Genomic DNA, 24,088 nt, shown 5'->3' with positions numbered 1-24,088 from the left:
GAGGGCTTTGCCTGGCCTAGAACAGACTAGGGCCTTATAAAGAGAGGAGATGCTGCAGGCTTGTGAAGAAGCCAGCACAGCGGCAAACGTCACTGAGAGTCACAGAAAACCAGGCATTTACGGGGCTCAAAGGGCCTTTAACCTAAACAGGTCTAGTTGCTGTGGTCCACCTGAAAACAGTTTACTAGTTGGCCTTCACTGAATTGGCTTTGGGGTGGCTTTCCAGTTTACCTGTCTGTCTCCCTCTGGCGTGATGTGAATTTCACAGGAAGCAATCTGATAGCAGCTGTTAGAGACGTTCAGCCCTTCCAGGTGGCTTGCCATAGCCTGACTGATGCAGCCAGGTGAGCCTGGGGACCTGGGATGGCAGGAGAAAGGACTATTCCCTTTCTTTAGGCTGGGAGCCATGAGGAATTACTCATTCTCATTTTATAGGATGTCTTGGAAAGATTATCACAGAGGGAATGGGCACACAACAGCTATTTCCTTATGTCAAGTTGGGAGACGTCAACAGAGGTTATTCGGCCAGTCAAAACACTCAGCCCACGCTTTCTGTAACTATTTAACCATCCAGAATGGCAAACACTGCTTTATGGCCTGTCATAAATGATACCGTACTAAGACGTAACCATTTCATGATGGGCCTAGAGTAACAAAGACAACAACTGGAGATCTCCTTGGTGGAAAAGAACATGACAATGAGAACGCTTTGGGCAGACACATTCCTTCAGGGAGGGCCAAGGCGTTTCCCCTGGGGAACTCTGCTCGCGGTATTAATTGTGGTATGTCTGCAAGAGCCTAAATGGCTGCGACTCAGGAAGGCTGTCCTGCAATAGGGACGGGGCTGAGGTGCCAAGAGCAGAATTTTCCGAAACTGGAGCCAAGATCAATTGTAACAATGGCCAAGAGAGGAAAACAGAGGCTGAGAGGGGCAGCTGGCTTCTCAGAGGAAGAAAACAGACAAAGCCTCTAGAAACAAGGGAGGACTACAGAAGCGGTTACCTTGGAGATCAGTTCAGGATCTGCAGCAGATAGGAAACCCAATAGGGTATTGGTCACAAACTGGCCTGACAAGATTCTGGAAAATGGAAATTTGCTCTCAAAAATTTCTCACCAACTACCTTCCAACCCCACCCCTACACTTTTTTTTTTTTTTTTTTTGCGGTACGCAGGCCTCTCACTGTTGCGGAGACGCCCAGGCTCGGCGGCCATGGCTCTTGGGCCCAGCCGCTCTGCGGCATGTGGGATCTTCCTGGACCGGGGCACGAACCCGTGTCCCCTGCATCGGCAGGCGGACTCTCAACTACTGCTTTTTTAGGAAAGGAGGATTGTACCAGAAAACAAGGCAGCCTTGGTTCTACTCAGATGACAGAGAGAAAGGAAAAGGGAGGGAGGGAGAAAAAGAGAAGGAAAGAGGGAGGGAGGAAGGAGGGAAGAGGAGGGACATGGAGGAAGAGGGAGGGAGAGAGAATGAGAATGGATACATCCGAAGTAAGACTAGAACGAAAACTACTTGAGAGCCTGGATGGATTCATCCCAAATCCTGTAACCTGCGCCCCGCGGCACCCGTTGCCCGGGACACTGCCACTGTCAGGGTTCAGAAATGAGGACAGAACAGGAGTGAAAAATCTAAGGCCCATTCAGAACAATCTACCTTGTTGTGCCCTCCTGAAAAGTTAAAAAGGCAGAAAACTAGTTTTATCTGTAAGAAAATGTTTATTCTTTTGAACCCCACAGGAAAAAAAAAAAAAAAGGAATGCAGCCAAGACCAAGTATTTAACCAAAATAGTGTCCCAAAAGGCAGCAAAATGGGGGAAACCTCAACACAAAGTCAGTGACAATTTTCCATGTTTTTGCACAAAGATGAAAAAAATCTGTGACAATTCTGAGTAACACTTCCATGGTGACAATTACACAAGATGATTCAAAAATGCAAAGTGGCAGCAACATGCATACCTGGCTAAAGCTAGAAGGTTTTAATCCCAAAATAAGATCAGTGATTAAAAAGGAAGATTCTTTTTAACACTTCTATCTTGCTGACTTGCTTGTCCTACTTAATTTGCTTTAAATGAGACATACATGCCAATTAACAGGAAATTTTAGAACTATGTCCTTCCAGAATCCATGGCAAGGAAGTCAAACCATTCTATTTGGTTTCTTAATTTTCCTAGGTTCCAAATACAGTTTTGCTTTGCCCCTCCCTCTCCCAGCCCCTCCCTCCACCCCCTCCCTGATTCTTAAACACTTCCAAAGGTTGCCAGTGCAAACACTTTTCTACCAATGTATAATATACACTTGAGACTGAAATCTTTGTGCAGAGTTTTGAGTTTTAAACTTTTTTAAACAAAACAACAAACCTTCCTTGGCACAAGAGCTGAGGAATTGTCAAGTTTCTTTTAAATCGTCAAACACAAGATGACGAAAAGTGGAAAGCACAGTTAAAGGAAATTAAAAAAAATAAAACAAAACAAAACCTAGAACTGCAGCTTTTATTAGCCGGCATTGCAGTCTCTCGAACACAAACACCGCCCAGCTCCCCTTCCCAGGGTGCTTGCCTCGAGACAAGTCCAGAACACTGTGGTGCTTTCAATGAAAGGAAACAGAAGGTGTGGCTGAAGTGGTACCGAACAGCCCAGCTACCCACCAGTTCTATGGCAGGATCCGTAGTGAGCTTGACACAGAGAGAAGGGAGATGATGGTAAAGGGGGAAATTGTTTAAAATCAAGTTTCCTCTTGAAATGTCTTTTCCCAAGGCACTGTGAACAAGACTGCTGCTAGCAATTTTCTAGGACTAAACACACCGATGGGAAGGTACACATTTCAGACACAACCCCTGTTACGTTCCCACAGCTGGTCTCCTCACCTGAGTCTCTCCCCTCGGCTGAAATGACACTCCTTGAATTTGTTTGGTCCTTGGAGGGGTAATCAATTTTTGTTTTCTGTAATTTTAGGAATCATTTTCTTTAATGCAGCTATAGCATCAAAGCTGTGTTAGGTTATTTAAACCTTTCACACTAAAGACTAAGTTTTCATGGTCATCCCCTGTGAATCCAATGTGCAGGTTTTGCTTGCTGATTTAAGAACAAAACAAAACAAAAATAAAGGGTTGAGAAGGAAAAACTCTGCTTTTTTTTTTTCTTCAAGAGGAAACTGTAAGAATACATAAAAGGCAAAATTGGCTACTTGAAATCCAAGAATGGTTTTAATGTAATGGCCGAGAAAAATAAACTGCAAAGTTCTGTGAGGTCTTCTAAAAACTTACAAGAAAAACTGGTGGGCAGTTCTAATCAGACTTGGATGTTATCTTCCCCCCCCTTTTTAAAAACGACAACATATACAGTCCCACAAAATACAATATAAACTTTTTTTAATCTTGACTGCCAGAGACGCTCCTTTGTGATGCTTTCTGATAACCAAAGCCTGGAAAAAACACACTGCTGGCCTTCATTTCTTCAGGGGCTGGTAAACAGAGGCATTGGGATCGAGTCCAGAGGGGCTGGTCTCCACAAATTTGGAAGAGTAGTGTGGGGAAACGGGGCTCAAGGGGCTGGTGGCAGCACTGTATGTTATGCTGGGCATGACGGCCATGACTTCGGCTATCTTCTGTTTTAGGTCCTTGATTTCCTGGTCTTTCTGAAGAATTTGTCCTGGAAGATCAAAGACCCACCATTAGTGAGAAGGGAGCGTTCACCCACCAGAGTGCCCTCTTGGGCCCACTGATCCCAAATGGATTCGACTCCAGCTTTGATGGTTTGTAAGGGGAGATACATTTTTCCTGTAATGTGCCAAACAGTAAATATTTAAACACTGTGAGCCACATACTGTCCTTGTCGTTTTTTGTTTTTTTTTATTTTAAACCGTAGAAAACTGCAAAAACCATTCTTAGCCCACGGGTGGTACAAGAAAAGGTGGCAGGCCACATGTGGCCTACGGGTCATGGTGTCAAGAGGAACTGCGTTTAGGTAGGTGTGACGAAGCAAAAGGCTCAACCTCCAGGAGCCACGTTTTGAGCTCGGCAGTCACCAGGGCAGCCGAAGAGGGTGCTTCTTTTGAACTAGGGCTCTACGTCTTGTGCGGAAACATTTTTATGGGAGGATGGACTATCTCGGAGTATGAGACCAAGGAATCCAACCAGCTCCTGCCTGCCGCAGGGCTGCTTCCCTTTCTGTGCTTCTCCAATGCTCTCTGTGTTAACTCGTGAGGTTTCTGTTTCTACTCCCTCACAAAGCTTTCCCTGCTCCTTCCATCTAAATCAGACCCTACCCCCAGCCCCCGACTCCTCGATTCTCAACACACCTGAAACTTTCCTTTCTGTCACTTTATTCTTTGTAATAATGATAATAATTACAATAGCTAACACGTATGTGCCAGGCACTGTTCCAAGTGCTTACGTAGACTAACTCATTTATTTATCCCAACAACCCTATCAGATGGGAATTATCATCATCGTCATCCATTTTATAGGTGAGGAAACCAGGGCACAGAGAGGTTGAGGGACAAGAGCTGGGATTTGAGATGATGCAGTTTGGCTCTGGAGTCTGCACTCCTGCCGACTGCATTTTTCTGTCTCCGGTGAGTGTTCATTTGGGTGATGATTTGTGTCCATCATCTCTCCACTGGCCCATGAGCTCCATGAGGGCTGAGACTGTCTCCCCATTTTTGTCCTTGCCAAATCCCTAGTGCCCAGCCCAGTGGAAAGCTGAGGCCCTGCAAGGTATGTGTCTTGCCCAAAGTCATTCAGTTATTAATGACTAAGCAGGATTTAAACCCAGGACCACTTTGTTCCAAAGCCCATGCAATTTCCATCACGCTTTGATGCTTCCTGGTGTACTAGGGGAAGAACACTTAGGAGTAGCCCCTCAGAAATTTACATGCTGAAAAAAGGAAGAGATTGTATTTGAGTTGCACTCACTTTGAGTCCTACAGAATACGGTAATATATTTAAAATGTAAGAGAGCATGGTGGCGTATTTTAAAAAATGATATAGTAGATGAAAGCCATTTTGGAACCAAGATGAATCAAATGATATAGAAAGTAGGAAGGAGAAACCCAGCAAGGGGCTTGATTTAAATTATGAAGTTGGGTTCTTATTAGAATATTCCAAGCATGAGCATGACAGTGGAGGGGAGTAGTGGGAAAGACGGCAGCAAAGAGCCGCCCCGCTCTGGCTTCCTTCATGTCCCCTCAGCTTCAAGTAAGCATCAAATAGCCTCCTTCCCTTTGAACGAAGTAAGCCTCAGACGAATAAAATATCTCACAGCATCTGATATATAAGCCACTGTATCTTTTTTCCATGAAGATTTAAGTTTGATTTCTTTAATCAGTAACATACAAACATTCCCAGAGTTTTGGAAAAGACAGTTCTCTTTGCTTTACGAGAATTTCTGGGCCAACAAGGAAGCATAATCTGTGCTGGGAAGCCAAGCTCCCCTCGGCTACTCTGAGACCCAGGTGCTGCTTCACTCCAGCAGACAACCTCTTTCACGTCTGCAAATCCAAGTAAAAGGGATGAGGCAGGGAGAGGGTAGCCACTTCTCAGGGAGCTGAGCCAGGCAGGCAAAACACCACCGTATGGTCAGAAGTTTAGCAGGATTCCCAGGAACCTTCTTCTTCTTTTTTTTTTTTTTGCGATACGCGGGGGGCCTCTCACTGTTGCGGCCCCTCCCGCTGCGGAGCACAGGCTCCGGACGCGCAGGCCCAATGGCCACGGCCCACGGGCCCAGCCGCTCCGCGGCATGCGGGACCCTCCCGGACCGGGGTATGAACCCGCGCCCCCCGCATCGGCAGGCGGACTCCCAACCACCGGCCACCAGGGAAGCCCTCCAGGAACCTTTTTAAATGCCTTTCCCTGAGTCCACAGATTCATAAGCCCGATTCTCAACCCCTTCTCTTCTTGCTCTGCCACTGCCATCCCAAGCCACTCCTATGGCTTCACTGACTTCTCACAACTTCTACATCCCACCCCCAACCCCGGGGTTCTGGCCTTTTCTCTGGGGTTTAGGCCCCAAATTCCCACTGACTGATGAAGATCTTTAGGCCGAGTGTCCGGTAGGTGACTCCAGATCAAAGCATCCCAAACCAAACTCATTCTCTTTTCTCATTCCTTCATCTGTTTTGTTCTTCTTCCATGGTTCCAGCAACCCTGTTGGAACATGTCACCTGCTTCCTCCTCAAAATCTAGGGGATACATCCTCTAGTACAGCTTCATTCACGGTCCTACTAATCTACTCTCTTCTTCCATGTCCCCCAGCTAGAGGCCACTGGACTGCTTACGTGGACATTCTCAACACTGTCCTTCCTTTGCTTAAATGCCATTCCCTCAGGTAACAATGTTCTTCCCTGCCATTCTCTGCTCTCAGAATTCATCCTTCGAAGTCCACTCAATGGTCCCTCCCTTATGAAGCCACCCTGATCTCTCCTCTGTCCTTTCAAGCCATCTGCCTCTACCTAGTGGCAGCAGGCCTCGTGCGTGGCTTTCCCTAGTGCAGCACTTCTCACAGCGTCCATGTTGTCCTCATGCTAATACTAAGATATTTATCCGCCTTCTTCACGTGCATTCCCTCATGAGCCTAAGTGGAGTCTTCCAGGAGCAACATGGCAAGTGAAATAACAACAGACTGAATGTAGAAACAGAGACGAGAATTGAAATATCTTCTATTAAGCCAGAAATTAAAGAGATTTGCTAAATGTAAAACAATACTGCTTTTCTCACTAACTTTTTTTTGTTTTGAGAAATAGTTATTTTCATAAAATGTTATGTTAACACGTAATATGTTTATTACATTATTTTTTTAATGAATTAATAAATGTTTTAGGTTTTAATTTCTAATACATCAATATTGGTAGACATAATTCACTTGAAAAACACCTCCCTTGGGGTACTCAATAATTTTAAGAGTGTAAAGGGGTCCCTAAGACCAAAAAGTTTGAGCACAACTACCTTAGCGGATCCCCAGCTAGACTATGTCTTGTTCGTCTTTGTCTCCCCTTTACCTTCTAGTAAAATGCTTTATGCAGAGCAAGTGTGAACGCTCTGTAAGTACCTGCTGAAATATTCTTTTCCTTCTATTAAGTCAACTGTTTGAAATATTTCTTCAGTAATCTATTGGTGGCTTATCAATTTCTTGAACAAAATCTAAACTTCTTTTCATCAGGTCATGTCAGGCCTCTGTTCAGAAGCTTTCCAAAGTTTCCCAGGTCACGCAGAGTAAAGTCCAAAGTTCTTTCCATAGGCTGCAAAGTTGGGCAGATTGTGGCTCCTGCTACTTTTGACCCTAAAAACTCTCCCCATCACTCAGGCTGCAGCCCCAGTGGCCACGACACATGTGCCTTTCCCCTAGAGACTTATATGGCTCACTCACTCTCTTCCTCTCAGTCTCTGTTCAAATGCTACCTATTCAAAGGCTCTTCCATGTCCTCCATGTCAAAGCAGCAGCCCTACACACACACACAGCCTGCGTCACCACTGCTTTATTTTCTTCACTGCACCCATCAGATATTATATATTTGCTTGTTACTGTCTGTCCCCTTAGGGGTTTGCACAGTGCCTGGCATGTAGTAAGTCTCAGTAATATCTGCCAAGGGAATAGCCTGCTCTCCAGACTTTCCTCCCTCCACTCCCTCATCTGCAGCCTTCGCTCCAGCAAAGCAGAGCCAGCTGCCGCTCTGAACACATCAGGCCCTCCTAGCTTCCCTGGCCTTGCTCGAGCTGTTTCTTCTGTTCAGATGCCTCTCTACCCCTCACTGCCACTACACCGCTTCTTCACTGGGCTAACCCCTTCTCATCATTCAAGACCCAGCTCAGACATCAGCTCCCCTGAGAAAAAGCCCTCTCTAACTCTCCAGACTGGCTGAGTCCCTGGCTCTCTATGTTCCCACAGGCCCTGTACATTCTGTTACATCAGCATCTTTTGGTAACTCTGCAGTTCTCTATTTCTTCTACAACACTCTGAGCTCCTTGAGCAGAGAAACTCACTCTTCCCTGTGTGCCCTGCACTTGGTATGTTCTCATCTCAAAATATGTCTGCAGAATGAATTAATGTGATGATTCCTAGATGTCCATGGTGGGTACTTATCAAACCACTTGAAGAGGAAATGGAAATGCCTTTGGTTTGAGCTCTAAGGGAGCTCTGCTCTCCGTGTCCCCAGGCATTCTCAGCCATGCTGCGTGACCTGGGCTGTTCTCCTACCTTGGGCAATCTCGAGCTGTCGCTTTGCATCCCCCAGTGCGGAGAACAGGTCCAGCTTGATTCTTGTCTCTGCGCTCAGGCTGTTCTCCAGGTGCTGCGTTTTATCTTGCATGGCTGAGAGGGCTGACATTAACACCTCAGTGTCCTTCTCATTTTCCTTATACTTCCGAAGCTCCTATCAATATCATCAAAGCAGCAATGTTACAAGATAGTTTTGGCATCGATGTCTACAAATTAGCCTGAAATCACAAATAAAATCCCACTATTATTGACCTGGCCCCTAGAACACAGAATCCTGGTGTTTCATGGGTTTAGACCTCGCCCCTTAGAGGGAGTGCAAAATGTATTTATACAGTGATGTGCATATACAAAACGATAATTGTATTGGGCTTTTTGAGATAACTGTGGACTCTGTCTCCAAATAAAACACTTTCGGGCTTCCCTGGTAGCGCAGTGGTTAAGAATCCGCCTGGCAATGCAGGGGACACAGGTTTGAGTCCTGGCCTGGGAAGATCCCACATGCCACGGAGCAACTAAGCCTGTGCACCACAGCTACTGAGGCTATGCTCTAGAGCCCGTGTGGCACAACTACTGAAACCCGTGCACCTAGAGCCCATGCTCCGCAAGAAGAGAAGCCACCATAAGGAGAAGCCCGTGCGCTACAACGAAGAGTAGCCACAACAAAGACCCAACACAGCCAAAAATAAATAAATTAAAAAAATAAATTAAAAAAATATATAAAACACTTTCTTACAATCCTAATTCAGAACCACAAAGAACTGTTTCCCTGCTGCCAGCTGCAAATGTTGCTGTAATGCTGTAGTCAAACGTGCGAAAACTCTACTCTCAACCTACACTAAAAATTGTAAAAATGTTAATTATTTTGACAGCGTATACTGAAAAATAGGCCCACTTAAAACATCAGATAATGTAGCCTATATGTATGTGTGTGTGTGCGCGCGCACGCGTGTGTGTGTATATATATATATATATATATATATGCTGATATTTTTTTCATTTTAAGAGAGAAATCAAAACTTATTATAGTCAGTTAAAAAATACTTAAAAGTTCAAAGAAGAAAATAAAAATAACCCAAAATCCCAACGCTGCAAAAAATTTGATCTATTTTCTTTTAGTCTTTTTTAAGTATACGTGTATCTTTCAGCATAATTGAAATCAAACTATACATACAATTTTTTAAAAACATATAATCTCAACTGTTCTTTGAAAATGCAATTTTTATTGGCTGTTTAATATTCCTACATGTATATGTACCATAATTTATTAAACAAATCTCCCATTGTTAAGATTATTTCCAATTTTTTTGCATTTATATACCACTATGATGAACATCTCTGTATATCAATCATCGGTGAGACTTTTAAATATTTACCTCAAGGCCGGAGTCTGAGGAAAATATTTTTTAAAAATACGTGACCTTTCCAGAAAGTTACACTTCCACCAGCAACATACGAGGCCTATTTCATTGTATCCTCACCCAGGTTGATATTAGCATTTAAAAATTCTTTGCTGATTTCACAAGAGATAAGTGATATCCAATTTTAATCTATCTGTCTTTGGTGACAGATGAGGATATATTCTTACATTGTTATCAGTCATTTATATTTCTTCTGTGAATTATCTGTTCATATAATTTGCCTACTTTCTGTGTACTTGAGCTTTTCTTAGCAATCTTTATGAGCTATTTACATATTGAGGATATTAATTCTTTTTTTTTTTTTTTTTTTGCGGTATGCAGGCCTCTCACTGTTGTGGCCTCTCCCGTTGCCGAGCACAGGCTCCGGACGCGCAGGCTCAGCGGCCATGGCTCACGGGCCCAGCCGCTCCGCGGCATGTGGGATCTTCCCGGACCGGGATACGAACCCATGTCCCCTGCATCGGCAGGCGGACTCTCAACCACTGAGCCACCAGGGAAGCCCCCTAATTCTTTTTTTTATAATATTTGTTGCAATATCTGTACCCACCCCAATTGATTTTTTCATTTTTTTTTTTCACTTTGTGATTTAAAACAAAATGGTTTTTTTCCCTGGATTCAACTATTCCTCTGGAATTTATTTTTGTGTGATGTGAGATGAGCATCTCATTTTATTTTTTCCCGTTGTCTAGCTGTTCCTCAGCCTTTCACTGACTAACCCTTGCTGTTCCATCCATTTCTTCTTTTTTTTGTTTTTAATAAATTTATTTATTTATGGCTGCATTGTTGCTGCGCGCGGGCTTTCTCTAGTTGTGGTGAGTGGCGGCTACTCTTCATTGTGGTGTGCGGGCTTCTCACTGCGGTGGCTTCTCTTGTTGCAGAGCATGGGCTCTAGGCATGCAGGCTTCAGTAGTTGTGGCACATGGGCTTAAGTTGCTCCGCAGCATGTGGAATCTTCCTGGACCAGGGCTCGAACCCGTGTCCCCTGCGTTGGCAGGCGGATTCTTAACCACTGTGCCACCAGGGAAGCCCTCCATCCATTTCTGATGCCACCTTCACTGAACACTAATTTAGGCTTTGTCTCTGGGTCACCTATTCTACCCCACTGACCTGCCACTAATTTCTCATGGGCTCCATGTGACTCAAAATTACTGTAACTTTACAACTTATAACATTAGCCTTAAACATCCCTTTGAAGACCCAACGCCACCAAATACTTGGCTAAGGTACACACAGCCCCAAAACTGGCTATGTCCACAGCACTGGCAGCTTTCCTCCCCATGCATTGCCTAGAGTGGCCATCTGTGAAGCTGAGAGCCATCCAAAATGGTCCATTCCCTGGCGATGGACAGAGAATTAGGGCTAAGAAGAGGTGCATACGTTCCAAAGCACACTAATCTGGCCTATAACCTGAAAAAGTGAAATGAATCTCCCGTAAGTCAAGTTCTGGTATAAAACACGTCAAGGACCATTAACATTTCTGGCTTGTCTTAGAATCCAGATAAACTAAATATGACTTGAATGAGCTGGACAGGTGAGAGCTTCTTTTGGTCATACAGAGATTTTCAGATGCAATGGGGTTTGGTCTGTATCAGAAGGCACCATCTCTACACGGAAGCACAGAGCACAAACCTAACACGGAAGAGGAATTCAAGCGTGATGAAGTCTGTTTTTCCTCCTTTACCTGAACTTTCAGTTCTAGTTCTCTGATCTGGTCTTCTTTCACCTTCATGTCCATTGTGAGCTTCTTGCCCTCTGCTTCTAATTCTCTGATCCGATTCCGTAAGGTTTCGGTGCACTCTCCCCTTATGAAAAAGAAGAGAAGGGAAAAAGAGGATTTAAAAGACTATAGGTTTAACTATACTGCAGGATTGATATTTTTCTTATACTCCACAGAGTCAGATTGTAGCTTTTGGCTCAGTCTGCTCATTCTCTCTGTTCTTTATAATTTCAAAAATGATCTAAAATAATTATTAATTGGGTGTCTAATATGAGCCAGGTGCCAAGCTAGGTACTTTACCCACACTTCCTTCTTTACTGGGGTAGGGTTTATTATCCTATTTTCCAGAGAAGAAAACTGAAGCTACTCAGATATAATACTAGTTCAAGGTCACCCAGCTTGCAGGTCACAGAACTGGGATAAGAACTGAGGTTTTTCCACCTTGCCAATCCAGCAAGCTTCCCATCAGGCCATATGAGTTGAGACAAGGCACACAAGCTGAGCAAGAGAAAACCAGACATGTGCTGTCTCCAGCAGAGGGCAGTGAGTTAACAAACATTTTCACTTTTGAGGGACTGTGCGCTGGGAAGGTCACCTTTCTTTAGTCATGAAGTTTTGACAAGATTGGAGTAAAAAGAAAAAGAAGGGAGCAGCATTAGGTTCCTTCTCAGGGCTATAATAAGGACAAACTTAAAAAGATGATGGCAATGGCCAGTCCAAAGCTGGTGAACTGTTTAGGTTTCAGAAACAGCCTGGTGGAGAAGGTAGGTGTCCTTTGCCTACAAAAAGGAAGGCCCAGTGAGAGACTAAAGCCTTGCGATACACTTAAGAATAAAAACAGCCTCTACATAAATGATGGCAAACAAGGACCATCCAAGGATAAGACCAAAGGCAATAAGCTTAACCAAAAGCAAAAGAAATTAAGGGTAGAGACTGAAATCAATGTACTGATTCTCAAGCATAAGAGACACTAAACAATATGGTTAAGAAACTGTCATATCCTCCTCAGGGATATTTTGAGAAAGAGTAACTGCTGGATGAATTAAGGAGAGCACAAGCCACACCAGATGACTGTTCAGGAAAATCTCCTGCAAGTGTAAGTGCTTCAGGAACGCTCACAAATCTTTAAATGAGTGAACAAACAACCCCCCCCACCCCCCCGACATCCTAAGCAGGTTAGTAAATGGTCTCGTGAATCCGTATAGATGCTAACGGGCCAAGTTAGCTCAGCCATCTGCAGTACAGAGTCTGCTGGGGGAAGGCAGGATCACGCAGGAGAAAGAGTTCTCTCTCCCGCTGCTATTTCCTAAAAGATGAAATGATGGTTCACCAATTGTTCTACAAATGACAGAACCCAAAAGAAGGCTATTAACATGACAAATACAAAAAAGCAAAAAGTAGAATTATATTACATAGACACAAATTTAGGGATAGAAACTTAAATAAATAATAATTTACCCTCCCCTACATCTGTAAACCCATAACTGACCCCCACCATGCAGATGAACTTCACCAGTCAAAAAAACAAAGAAAAAAGAAAAAGTGAAGTAGAAGCCAAAAAGAGAGAGAGACAGAAGGGAAGAAAAAGAGGCTCTTAACTCTCTTCCCCATCTTTTCCAGGTCATTTGACAGTCTGCTGATGTCCAACAAAGACATGAGCAGTCAGTACACAGTGCTTGGGGGACCAAGATTTTATCTTTCTTCCATTTTAAGATTAAAAACACCAGAAACACACAACTAAGAGTAGAGCATAATGATAGTTCTACAAAGGGAACAAAAGTCCAGATTGGTTCCCTCAAAGCATTTAGTAATTATCGGTCTTACAGAAAGTGGCTGGAAATCCCTTTTTGAGCAGAATTTTGCCTCCCAGGTGTGGGAGGCATGGAGATTCCCTCATCCCACTTTAGACAGCAGGTCACTGAGGGATGAAGTTGTCATGACAGCATAAGCTTGCACAGATGGGGTTTAAACCAGCTAATAAAACAGTACTTAAAAGCAATCCATCCATGCATGATTTTGTATTTCCAGTCCTGCCCAAGGCATCAAATTCCCATTCTCAGTCCAAGGAAAGCCAACCTTGGATTAAGCACTCAGGTGACATCAACATACCTAGACGCAGCAGCAAATGCAACAGCCCGGGCAGCAGTAGCTTCTTCTAACTTCTTCCTTTTTTTTTCCTCCATTAACTGCTTTTCTACAAAACTTCGGGCTTCCTGCTCAGCTTTTAGCTTTTTCTCCAACTGGCTGATATTCTGCTTATCTTTTTGCTTCATTTGCACAGCATTATGTAACCTATATGGAAATGATTGTCATACAAAGTTTTACAATTAGAAACGTCCAATATAAACCCTGGAGAAACATGGCTCCTCTTTATCATTTTGAGGCCAAAGCAAACAGGAGATTTGAACAGCAAATCATAAATGTCAATTCCCGGAGCGTCCAAGGAAAATACATTGTATTATTATTTAACAATTCCTAAACGCCAATAAACAAGCTGCCTTACAAGATACAGAATTGGACCTAGCCTCTGCTTTATTAATGTAAGTGATCTACAGAAGGTAATCCAGAAAATAGGATAGAACAAGTTTCTATCAGAGGAAAAGATAACTGTAGAACTAATTCTACTGCCCCAAAGCACCTTGAAAGAACTTCAGTCTGAGACCAAGGAAGAGCTGAACCAGATCCATTGAAACTGAGGAAAAGGGTAGGAGGGGAAGGTCTTTCTCTGCCTGAATACAATATGCTGCAGCCTACTGCAGCCTTTCCTTTCCAGCTGGGAGATGTTTTCTCAGAGTATCCCAAAATAGATCTTGTAGTTAGAATCACAGGATGCTTAATTTCAGATAAAAATTTCAGCCACATTCCCTTCCCTGCTACTACCACCCCCAACTTTACATATCAATATAAGGTGAGTTTCTCTCAATATATCAATGTAAGGTAAGATGTTCTCTATGTAATAATGCTAGAGCCATCACATACATACGTGAGTCAGAAGCAATGGAGAGGTTATTTGCCTATAACGCTCTAGCTTTTGAGCTACAGTCCCTGAAAATGATGAAGAACTGCTCTTTCAAGGAAAAGCCCAGAAAGCTCAGCACCTGTAACAGTAATCACTACCCCAGACACACACTGTTTAGAGATGAAAAAAAAAGACAGACCCACACTGAGTCAAGAAGTAATTCCAGAATGAATTAATGGAAAGCATAAAAGAATTCATGCAGAAGAGCTAGCTTTTTGTCTGCCTCTTCAAATAAAATCAAGTTCAACATCATCTTTTAGTTCCAGAAAACAAGGAGATAGAGTCTAATCCTCTGGAAATGTTCACTCAAGGGAACAAGAGTTTCAAATTGTGGCAGAAATACTTCTTGTCAATTTTACTCATATTGTCAAAAAGCTCAATAACTATTTTAAACTAAGAGAAGAAGTTATTAAATGAGAGAAGACAGAATAGTAATATTAATAAACTGTTTGGCTGCAATGAAATAAGTTTTTATAGATTTTATAACATATTGAATATCTGGTCCTACATTAAATATTTTAAACATTTTGTTTAAAAAAAAAAACCCTCTGCTAGATCCCTTTGTCGTCATGAGCCTTGTGCTCCAATCCCTGGAAACAAGAGCAATGCGAGGCTGCTTGACTCACGGCCAGAGGCCCACAAGGCGCACATACTTGTTCTGCAGCAGCTCATTCTCTTGCCGGAGCTGGCCCATTTCTGAGCGGATCCCTCGCTCGGTGTTCGAGAGGGAGCTGATCTGACTGCGGAGCTCCTGTTCCACTTGCCTGCTGGCCTGCAGGTCGGCCTTTAACTTTTTAATGTCTTGTTCCAGCCTAGGAGAAGGAGAAACACAGCATCTTCATCACTGACAGGCCAACCCGGGGGCTCTGTGGCAGACCCTGGCTGAAGTCCCTGACTGCTGGGTGGCTGGTGGAGCACCCTGCCAGCAGCTCCTGACATCAACACAACTCCCGTCTGCAATCAGCCTTTGAATCAGTGCTTCTGCCTGGGTCTCCCCCTTCCCACCAGAGGGTAACTTTTGATTCCCCCCAAATATTTGTGAACACTGACAGGTGAAGATGGTGCTTGTGAGTATCTGAGCTGCTAATAAAGGAGGAGGGGAAGGCAGAGGGAGGGTGCCTGAAGGGCACGGTCCCCTCTCCACTGGTGAATTCCCCATGCCCCTCAGCAAGGGAGATATGCTAATAACAACCAGCTCAGGACCCACATGCTTTGAGATATCCTGATAGATCAGAGTCTACTGTCTGAGATTCCCTCCCACCATGGGCCTAGAAGAAAACAGTGTCTGAGGCAGCCTCCTGAAACTGCTAGCATCCTTGCTAAATGATGTTCACACTTGTGGTGACTGTGACAGAAGAGCTCACTAGACTCAGCAACAATGAAAAAAGGTACAAATTACATGATCTACGAATCATAAGAAAACTCAATCTGTGAAATGAAGCTTATCTTTTCAATTCCTTACTCCTGTTCCATCTATTTTCTTTAATGCAGTAATAGTTTCACTTTAAGTGATATGTACTGGGGAGCTATTATATGCACATGTAGGACTGAAAAGGGTCAACAAAGAATATAAAGTTAAGCCCCCTTCTTCATGAGAGGACTTTACAATTTCACTAGAGGCCGATAAACAGACATTTAAAATGATTAAACCATAATACAGGAAGGCCATGGTTAAAAACATGCTAAAGGGAGTAACTAATATTTAATGAGAACTTACATGCCAGGCACTGTTCCATAGGTTTTAATGGTATGAACGCATTTAATCTGTACAACTATGAGCTAAATTGAATAACCTTGGCAATTATTAGTCCCATTTTTACAGATGAAGAAATTTAGATTCAGGAAAGGTTCCAGCCCAAGGTCACACAGGCAGCCTAGCTCTAGACTCCACTCTCTTCTCCAGCAGGCCAAACTGTGGCTCTATCAGCCACAGCATGGCATGGGGAGAAGTGTCGCATGAGTTCTGAGGAGAGAAGATGGGAAATGAGTTGGGCCTCGAAAGTTGGGCAGGATTTGGAGAAGTAGAAGGGGAGGAGAAGGCATTCCAAACAAGGGGAAAACATGCTCAAAAGCTCAAAGGTAGCAACAGCCACAGGCATTTGGAGGCAGAGCAATCAGTCTGGCCTCTGAGGAAGGCTTGTACTCTGGGAACAGGATGAGAAAGGATAGAAGGGACCTGGCAGATTAGACCAAGGAGAACGGCACTCAAGTTCAGGCCAAGGATGACTGCCAGGTGAGACTCAGAAGACACCTTTTCCTACAAACTTACAGTAGGCAAAAGTCAGTTAGCTCTGAAGAGACTCTTGTGCATTTCACTAATCCAACACACCAACAGAACCAAGAATTCTGGAGGGCAATGGTGATCTCTCCTTGGAACTGCCAGGTCCATAGACTAGGCCCTTACAGATATGTTTTATGAAGCACTAAACCCCCAGGGCCCATCAATCACAGTGATCAACACTTCCTAAATACATATATCGGTTGCCTGGCATTCCTTAGAAAACCAAAGAGCAGCTTTATTTACCTGTCTTACCTTTAGCCAATTGAAGCAAAATCTCAAAACCAAAAAGTCATGAAACATCAACGGTTAGCTCCCAGGCCCAGTAGCCAGTCCCCCTGTCCAGTGCCTGGGAACACGGACTAGAGACTCTGTTCCAGAAGAGCTGCCGGGTCTCCTGACACAGCTCGCTCCCCAGGGAAGCGTCACAAATGGACATCATGCCACACTTTCCCTATTGCCAGGGTTATTCCAGTTGAATGTACTCCCGGAACTGCTCTAAACAATTACCGACTGGCATTTATACCATCCCCACACCGTCACTCATTCACCCGAAGTTACCCAAGGGATATTTTCTAAAACAGGTCGATGCTGTCAGGTTATCCTCATTAAGAAGTTTGGCTGAAAAATGTGTTAGGTAATTTATCTTTTTTGAGAAGTCGGTTTCACAGCCCGAGGGCTGCCTTTTTAGTAAAAAGGATGAGCTTTAAGAAGAGACTAGGGACTTAGCAAGGTTTAGAAACGGGGTATAGGATCAGGATTCTCGACTCAGCTCTGGAGCCAGCTCTGCGACCCTGGACAAGGCATATAACCTTTCAGGACTCAGTTTCCCCATCTGAGGCAAACGATCTCTGAAGTTCCTCCCAGCTTGGTCTAGGATTTCTAGGCCTGACACACTTACCACTGGCTGTTGATCTGCTCCTTCAGATTAGCAACCTAAGCTGTATCATATGCAGAGGCCCAGGAATCAAGTTCCACACAACCAGCCACTGGGGCAAAGCATGTGCCGCAGTTGGGAATGAAAGAAAAATTAAATCTGCGAAGTCTAGATGTCAAGAATTTTGAAGTTATTACTTTTTTAGAGTTTTTAACCTATAAAAGCCAAATTTCCTACCATGAACTAAGAATAACAATTTCTGAATGAAACTTTAGAGTTCTTTGAAAAATGTAAAAAAACCAAGGAGTTAGTGCAGTTAGGAGAGCAAAGTGTGCCAAAATATCTAGAGTGTAACTTCTGGAGATCGCAGAACACTAAACAATATTTTTTGTGTGTAGAACTATGAAAATTTTATCAAAGACATATAGCAGCACAATACAAGAAAAATAAAGTGACGTGGTTAAAATAAAGTGACGTGGTTACAAGGGTGTGTTCACTTTTTGAAAATTCATAAGTTGTACACTTAAGATTTGAGCACTTTTGTGAATGTGTGTTATACTTCAATAAAAAGCTTATTTTCAAAAATTAAATAACTTAAGTTCACAAGGCACAGAATTAAAATGCTTCAGGATTTTCATAACTGTTGCCATTGGTTCTGTAAAACTCTGAATGACTGTTTTCCAAACGGTTGCAGCAAACCTGTTAGTTAACACAGCATTCCTCAGTTTAAGGAACACTGGTCTATAGGAAACTGCATAACAACATGTAAGATAACTTAATGTGCTAAATTCTCAGTAACTTTTAAAATTTATTAGGGGAAACTTTTCATTGTCTCTCTGCAGAAAGCATTAATTTAATGTTGAACGTTCACTATTTTAAATCTTAACTGAGGTAGGTGGTAAAATGATTTACAAACCCTTATTGGATTTATGTTTTTATTGCAAAAGTGATACCCAGTCAAAATAAAAAACTGCATACAACAGAAAAGTATAAAGAATAAACATGTAAATAACTCATAATCCTTTCATCCAGACAGAACCACTATTTGCATTTGGTTTACTTCATTTCTGTATGTCTTTTTCTTTCTCTTTCTTAACACATGTAAACATTTTTCATATTGCTGAGAGGGTATCACATGTATAGTTTACATATCTTAAGCACCTTTCCACACTATTAGAAACTTTTCACAAACAACTTAATTGCTGCATAATATTACACTGCACAGATGTACTGTACTACCAATCTCTGCATATGCTCAATAAAAAAATGTATACATGAGTTTTTAAAGAATTACATGAATTAGTAAGTCGAACTGAATCGAGCCAGTCAAGTGCCAGGGGCATTTATTAGACAGATAACTACTACTTGTCATAATGGTAAACTTAACCCTTTTGTGCTGAAGGTCAATACTTACTAGGTAAAATGCAGATATATAATTTACTGCTGTGAAACACCAAGAAGTACTGATTAAATGGTGTTAAGAGGTTAATGCAAAATCTTCAAATGTATTCATGGGATTTTACTAAAATGTCGATAGCTGCAACCTAAATTTGAAGCACGTGGCCAGGAAGAAAATGAGGCAGAAGTAATAGTTTATAACCCTTAAAACTAATTTCAGTAAATAGGAATCAAAAGAAAGCAGGAAAAAATTTCATCTCCAAGCTCAAATCCATTTATCAGAGCTAAATCCTATTCTCCTCCCTACACAATAGAAGATTAAGGGATAAAAGAGAACTTTCCTCCAGCAGAACTATAAACTCATCCAAAAAAGAGAAATAATGGGTCAGACAGATCTTAACCAAACCGAACCAAGGCTTCGGCAGGAAATAAACATACGCCCTCCTTGCCCAACTCCCGTGGCGCTAGTCACCCTTACGAAGGCTGTCCAGTAGCGCTGCCACTTGGGATACAGACAGGGCCCACAGCAAAGCTGGAGTCTATGTGTCCAATAAATATGTCTATCTGGGCCCAATCAGACAAACCAGGGGTCTAATCAACTCAGAATGTTACCTGTTAGGTCCAGGCACCTTTCCGAGCCACTTTACTCCACTTTACTGATAAAATTTTAAATCAACTTCTAAACTTGTAAGCTACCTCTAAACGCCAGCAGAGCACCTAACTCACAAGCAAGAGGTGGGGCCCCTGGAGCAGCCCTTCCTCAGGGCTCCACTCGCCGGCCCAGCTGACTTCAGAGCAAAACTGCCAAGCTGAGGAACGCTCTCACCCACTCCAAACCTCAACTCTACCTCATCTCCTCCCTCATTCCACCCAGCTAAGGTACGCTATAATGTAAACGGTTGCTAATTATTTAATTTTAAGGGAAAAAGTTACATGTTAATAAGGGGTAGTTTCCTAGCTGACCAAAAGAATGAAGCTCAGACCTGCGTCTTTCAAGGCAGGCTAAGTAAGAAAAATATCTTCGAGCATCTTGAAGCACACCTGGTAGTAAAACAAAGTACAGTATTCAAGTGTCAGCTTTTAGTTGAAAGAGGTATTGTTAAGCATCTGAAAAGGTAGGGAGATATTTATGTCTAAGTGTTTGTAATCCTTATCTTTGTGGATTACTTGAATTACAGCCACAGTGCTATGACTTCATTGAAAGTTTAAAAGTCTCCAATGTGTAGAGCCAGTACCTTCATGTTTTTATAAAGCCTGAGGCTTTATGAGGCCTGACTGAGAACACAGAAGAACTTTAAGACTTCGGGGCAGGAAACTGCCCCAGGAAGCAAGTCCTGCGAAAAAGAGGGAGACCTTTTTTCAGCCAGGACTTCACCTACGGATGACTCCATACCCATTCCAGAAGACGACCTAAGTGTATATTTCTATGGGTTGCCAGCTTGACCCCATGAGGCCCTCAGGAAGATAAGGAGCCTCGGCTCTGCTGGTTATCTCTGAGCTCTAAGAAGCTGTGACAGAGATGCTGTAGGCCTTGCATGACAACACAGAACTTAAGAGTGCTGCTTACCACGTAAGAAAAGGGGCTTCAGAAGGTCACCTTCAAACGATACAGCCAAGTGACTGAAAGATTAGTTTTTTTCACAAACCCATCATACCAGCCAAAATGACCCACTCCTTGTTTCCAGACATCTTCTGCCTTTAATTATACCACCCCTCCCTCCTGGAGGAATGGCCTGCAATTTTCAAGTCTCACTCATTCGAGACCCACTTAAAAAATAAAAACAAAAACCAAACTCTCCACCATGAGGTGCTGATTTCCCTCTCCTTCTGAAATCTGAAAGCCCTTACTGTTGGTGTTTCTGGTTTGGCACTAAACCATTTCCCTGTGCTGTTTTTATATTTGTTTTGGTTTTTAATATTTTCCTGTGTATATATCTTATTTCTAAAGAGCCTAAAAGTTCTCTGAAGCCAGGGACTGGCGGTGCTCTAAAATTAGAAGCTGGAAGTGTATTTCTAAAGTTTCTTCCAACCCTTCCAAGACCATGTCTCTAACCCTCGCTCTGTGTCCATTTCCTCAGTGCTTAGATTAGAACAGGGTTAGCGTTATGATATATGAGGCTCTGGAAACAACCTATCTACAGCAGGCCGCCAGATTTTTAGTTTCAGTAGTGGCTGAAGGAGACAGGGGTAAAGGGGCATTTGCTTATCAGGAAGGCAGGTGCACATGAAAAGACTGAATGAAGACGGGAATAAAGACACAGACCTACTAGAGCATGGACTTGAGGATATGGGGAGGGGGAAGGGTAAGCTGGGACAAAGTGAGAGAGTGGCATGGACATATATACACTACCAAACGTAAAATAGATAGCTAGTGGGAAGCAGCTGCATGGCACAGGGAGATCAGCTAGGTGGTTTGTGACCACCTAGAGGGGTGGGATAGGGAGGGTGGGAGGGAGGGAGACGCAAGAGGGAAGAGATATGGGAACATATGTATATGTACAACTGATTCACTTTGTTATAAAGCAGAAACTAACACACCATTGTAAAGCAATTATACTCCAATAAAGATGTTTAAAAAAAAAAAAAAGACTGAACGAAGAGCAACTGCTTTATCTCGCTACGTACCTAATTCCATTAGGAGATCCCCTGGCATACGTTAATCATACAAGACAAAACTTGTTTAGGGACCACACAACTGTCTATGCAGGAAACTGAGCTCATAAATCAAAGCTCTGTCCCCAGAAGAAATACTGTTCACCTTCTCCACCAACTCCTTCCCTTCCCGCCTTTCCAGATCATTCACCCTGACAGGCTGGGTAGCATGGGTCATTCACATAAAAACATGAATGTCTTTCGTCTTAAGTGAGGCCTACACTGACTTGAAGCTGCTCTAGTATATCCTATAAACCACAGCTTTGGAAATAAGGAAATGAAGCTGCCTCAGGTCTCACTGTGTTTACTACAATTGCTTACCAGGCACATGTATCCAAAAATAAGCAACAGCCTGATTACCTGATTGCTAGGTGAAACCATAATACAAAGTACCTTATGTCTCTGCTCCCTAATCTGTCAAACACATTCATTTTCATTAAGGAACACAGAGGAGGAAAGGAAATCTAGAGGATTTCACTGGCCATTCACGGAATAGAAAACTGACTTCTTGAAGCCCTTTAAGAATAAAGCTATGGGTGCCATGAACTAGTATTTTTAATAAGGTCCTTAAAAGATGTGGTCAGATATGATACTTTGTATCAAAAAAGTATTTAAAATGTTCATATCTGTTAATACATCATCCCTCTCCCACACTGGAGATACACACAAAGATTTGTGTAAAAGTGTGTTTGTTGCAGCATTATTTATAATAAGAAAAAAAAAAGCAGGAACACAAATATTCAACAGAAGAGTGGCTAAATAAATTGTATATTCATGTGTCTGACTGACATGCCACCATTAAAAAACCATTGGGGTCTTCCCTGGTGGCACAGTGGTTAAGAATCCGCCTGCCAATGCAGGGGACATGGGTTCAAGCCCTGGCCTGGGAAGATCCTACATGATGCGGAGCACTAAGCCCGTGTGCCACAATTACTGAGCCTGCGAGCCACAACTACTGAGCCCACGTGCCACAACTACTGAAGCCCACGCGCCTAGAGCCCACGCTCTGCAACAAGAGAAGCCACCGCGATGAGAAGCCCGTGCACCGTAACGAAGAGTAGCCCCCGCTCGCTGCAACTAGAGAAAGCCCACATGCAGCAACAAACTCAACACAGCCAAAAAAATAATAAACAAATTAATTTTTTAAAAAACCACTGAGGAAGAATATTCAATGACATGGGAGAATGCTCATGATATAGTCAGTGAAAAAGACAATTACAAAACATTATACGTAGTATGAGCTTCGTTTTGTGAAAATATGTATTTATGCAAGAGAAAAAAAGACTGAGAGGATATACATTAAGATAGTGGGGCTTCCCTGGTGGCGCAGTGGTTGAGAGTCCATCTGCTGATGCAGGGGACACGGGTTTGTGCCCCAGTCCGGGAGGATCCCACATGCCGCGGAGCGGCTGGGCCTGTGAGCCATGGCCGCTGAGCCTGTGCGTCCGGAGCCTGTGCTCCACAGCGGGAGAGGCCACAGCAGTGAGAGGCCTACATACCGCAGAAAAAAAAAAAAAAAAAAAAGATAGTGGCCACCTCTTCTTTATTTTCAAAATTGGAAGTAATCAACAGCTTATTTTTAACATTTTAATTATCATTTTATGATTGGGAGAAAAGTTATTTCAAAATAGGAAGCTGTTAATTTGCTTTCCATGGCTTTTCAACATTCACTGTTACTCTTAGATTTGCCCATGTCACAGGCCAGTTTCAGAAATAATCTGAAAGCCTTAGGGAAAACCCAACTCTTTTACTTCCTAAACTTTTTAGGTCACTCCAAGGAAGGCGAACTTAATTTTCTGAAGTAGAAGACACCTCAGTTCCTAAATCTACATCAACTACCTGTACTTCCCATTCATCAGTTCCCATCAAAGCAACAGTTTGTCTAAATCTAGATTCTAGAGCTGCAGTTTATGGCCCTGCCCGGGCTCCCTGTAAAAGAAGAGAGCAGGCATCGCTCTGACATCAGCCTTGACAGTATACACACGTTACAGGGGATGGTGCTGGGAGGTCCAGATTCTAAACTGGCTGGTCTGTGAAATCTGCAAATAACCACTGTCCATGTCCCCTGTTTCGGTGTATTTTATGCTCCAAGAACACGGCAGAAAAACACCTTGGTGTGGAGTAAGTCACCTGCCTTAGACACAGGAGGCCTCTATACCGTATGGTTTGAGGAACACCAGAGACCCAAACTACCCTTCTTACCATAAGGCTGTCCCCTCTCCTTCTAAGTGGTCTGAAGGCCTCACGGTCAGGTGTGAGGATGCAACAAAAAAGATGGCAGTCTTTGACTCTGGAGGGGCACTGTCAACAGGTGCATGTTTTCCAGGAGCACACGGAACTCAAGGACAGGAGAAGGCAAAAAGTTCCCATCAATACATGGCAGATCCGTGCATGGGAATTACCAGATTGCCCCTAACTACAAGTCCTTCCTGCAGGAGTCCAGTTTTTGACTGGTGGGGTCAGTGGGGGATGGAACAAAATACAAGAGTAACAGAAGGGTCAGGTGCAGAGGTTACAGA

At 43.1% G+C, this 24,088-nt stretch overlaps 1 protein-coding gene across 1 annotated transcript in view; it reads right to left on the bottom strand.

Moving 5' to 3' along the window:
- Positions 1-2,472: 2,472 nt before the first annotated feature.
- The window catches only part of MACO1 (macoilin 1), a 57,007-nt gene continuing 35,391 nt past the window's right edge, over positions 2,473-24,088 (bottom strand). Inside the window, exons 7-11 of the mRNA XM_067724719.1 lie at positions 15,018-15,176; positions 13,455-13,637; positions 11,310-11,430; positions 8,190-8,364; positions 2,473-3,647 (exon numbers count right to left, since the gene is read on the bottom strand). Of these exons, the coding sequence (XP_067580820.1) occupies positions 3,445-3,647; positions 8,190-8,364; positions 11,310-11,430; positions 13,455-13,637; positions 15,018-15,176 (841 nt within the window). The 3' untranslated portion in view covers positions 2,473-3,444. The remainder of the gene's footprint in view (positions 3,648-8,189; positions 8,365-11,309; positions 11,431-13,454; positions 13,638-15,017; positions 15,177-24,088) is intronic.

The sequence above is a fragment of the Pseudorca crassidens genome, chromosome 2, assembly GCF_039906515.1.
Source record: "Pseudorca crassidens isolate mPseCra1 chromosome 2, mPseCra1.hap1, whole genome shotgun sequence".
NCBI classification, from domain to species: domain Eukaryota; kingdom Metazoa; phylum Chordata; class Mammalia; order Artiodactyla; family Delphinidae; genus Pseudorca; species Pseudorca crassidens.
Note: the sequence above shows the minus strand (reverse complement) of the source record. Positions and strands in the feature narration are given on the sequence as shown.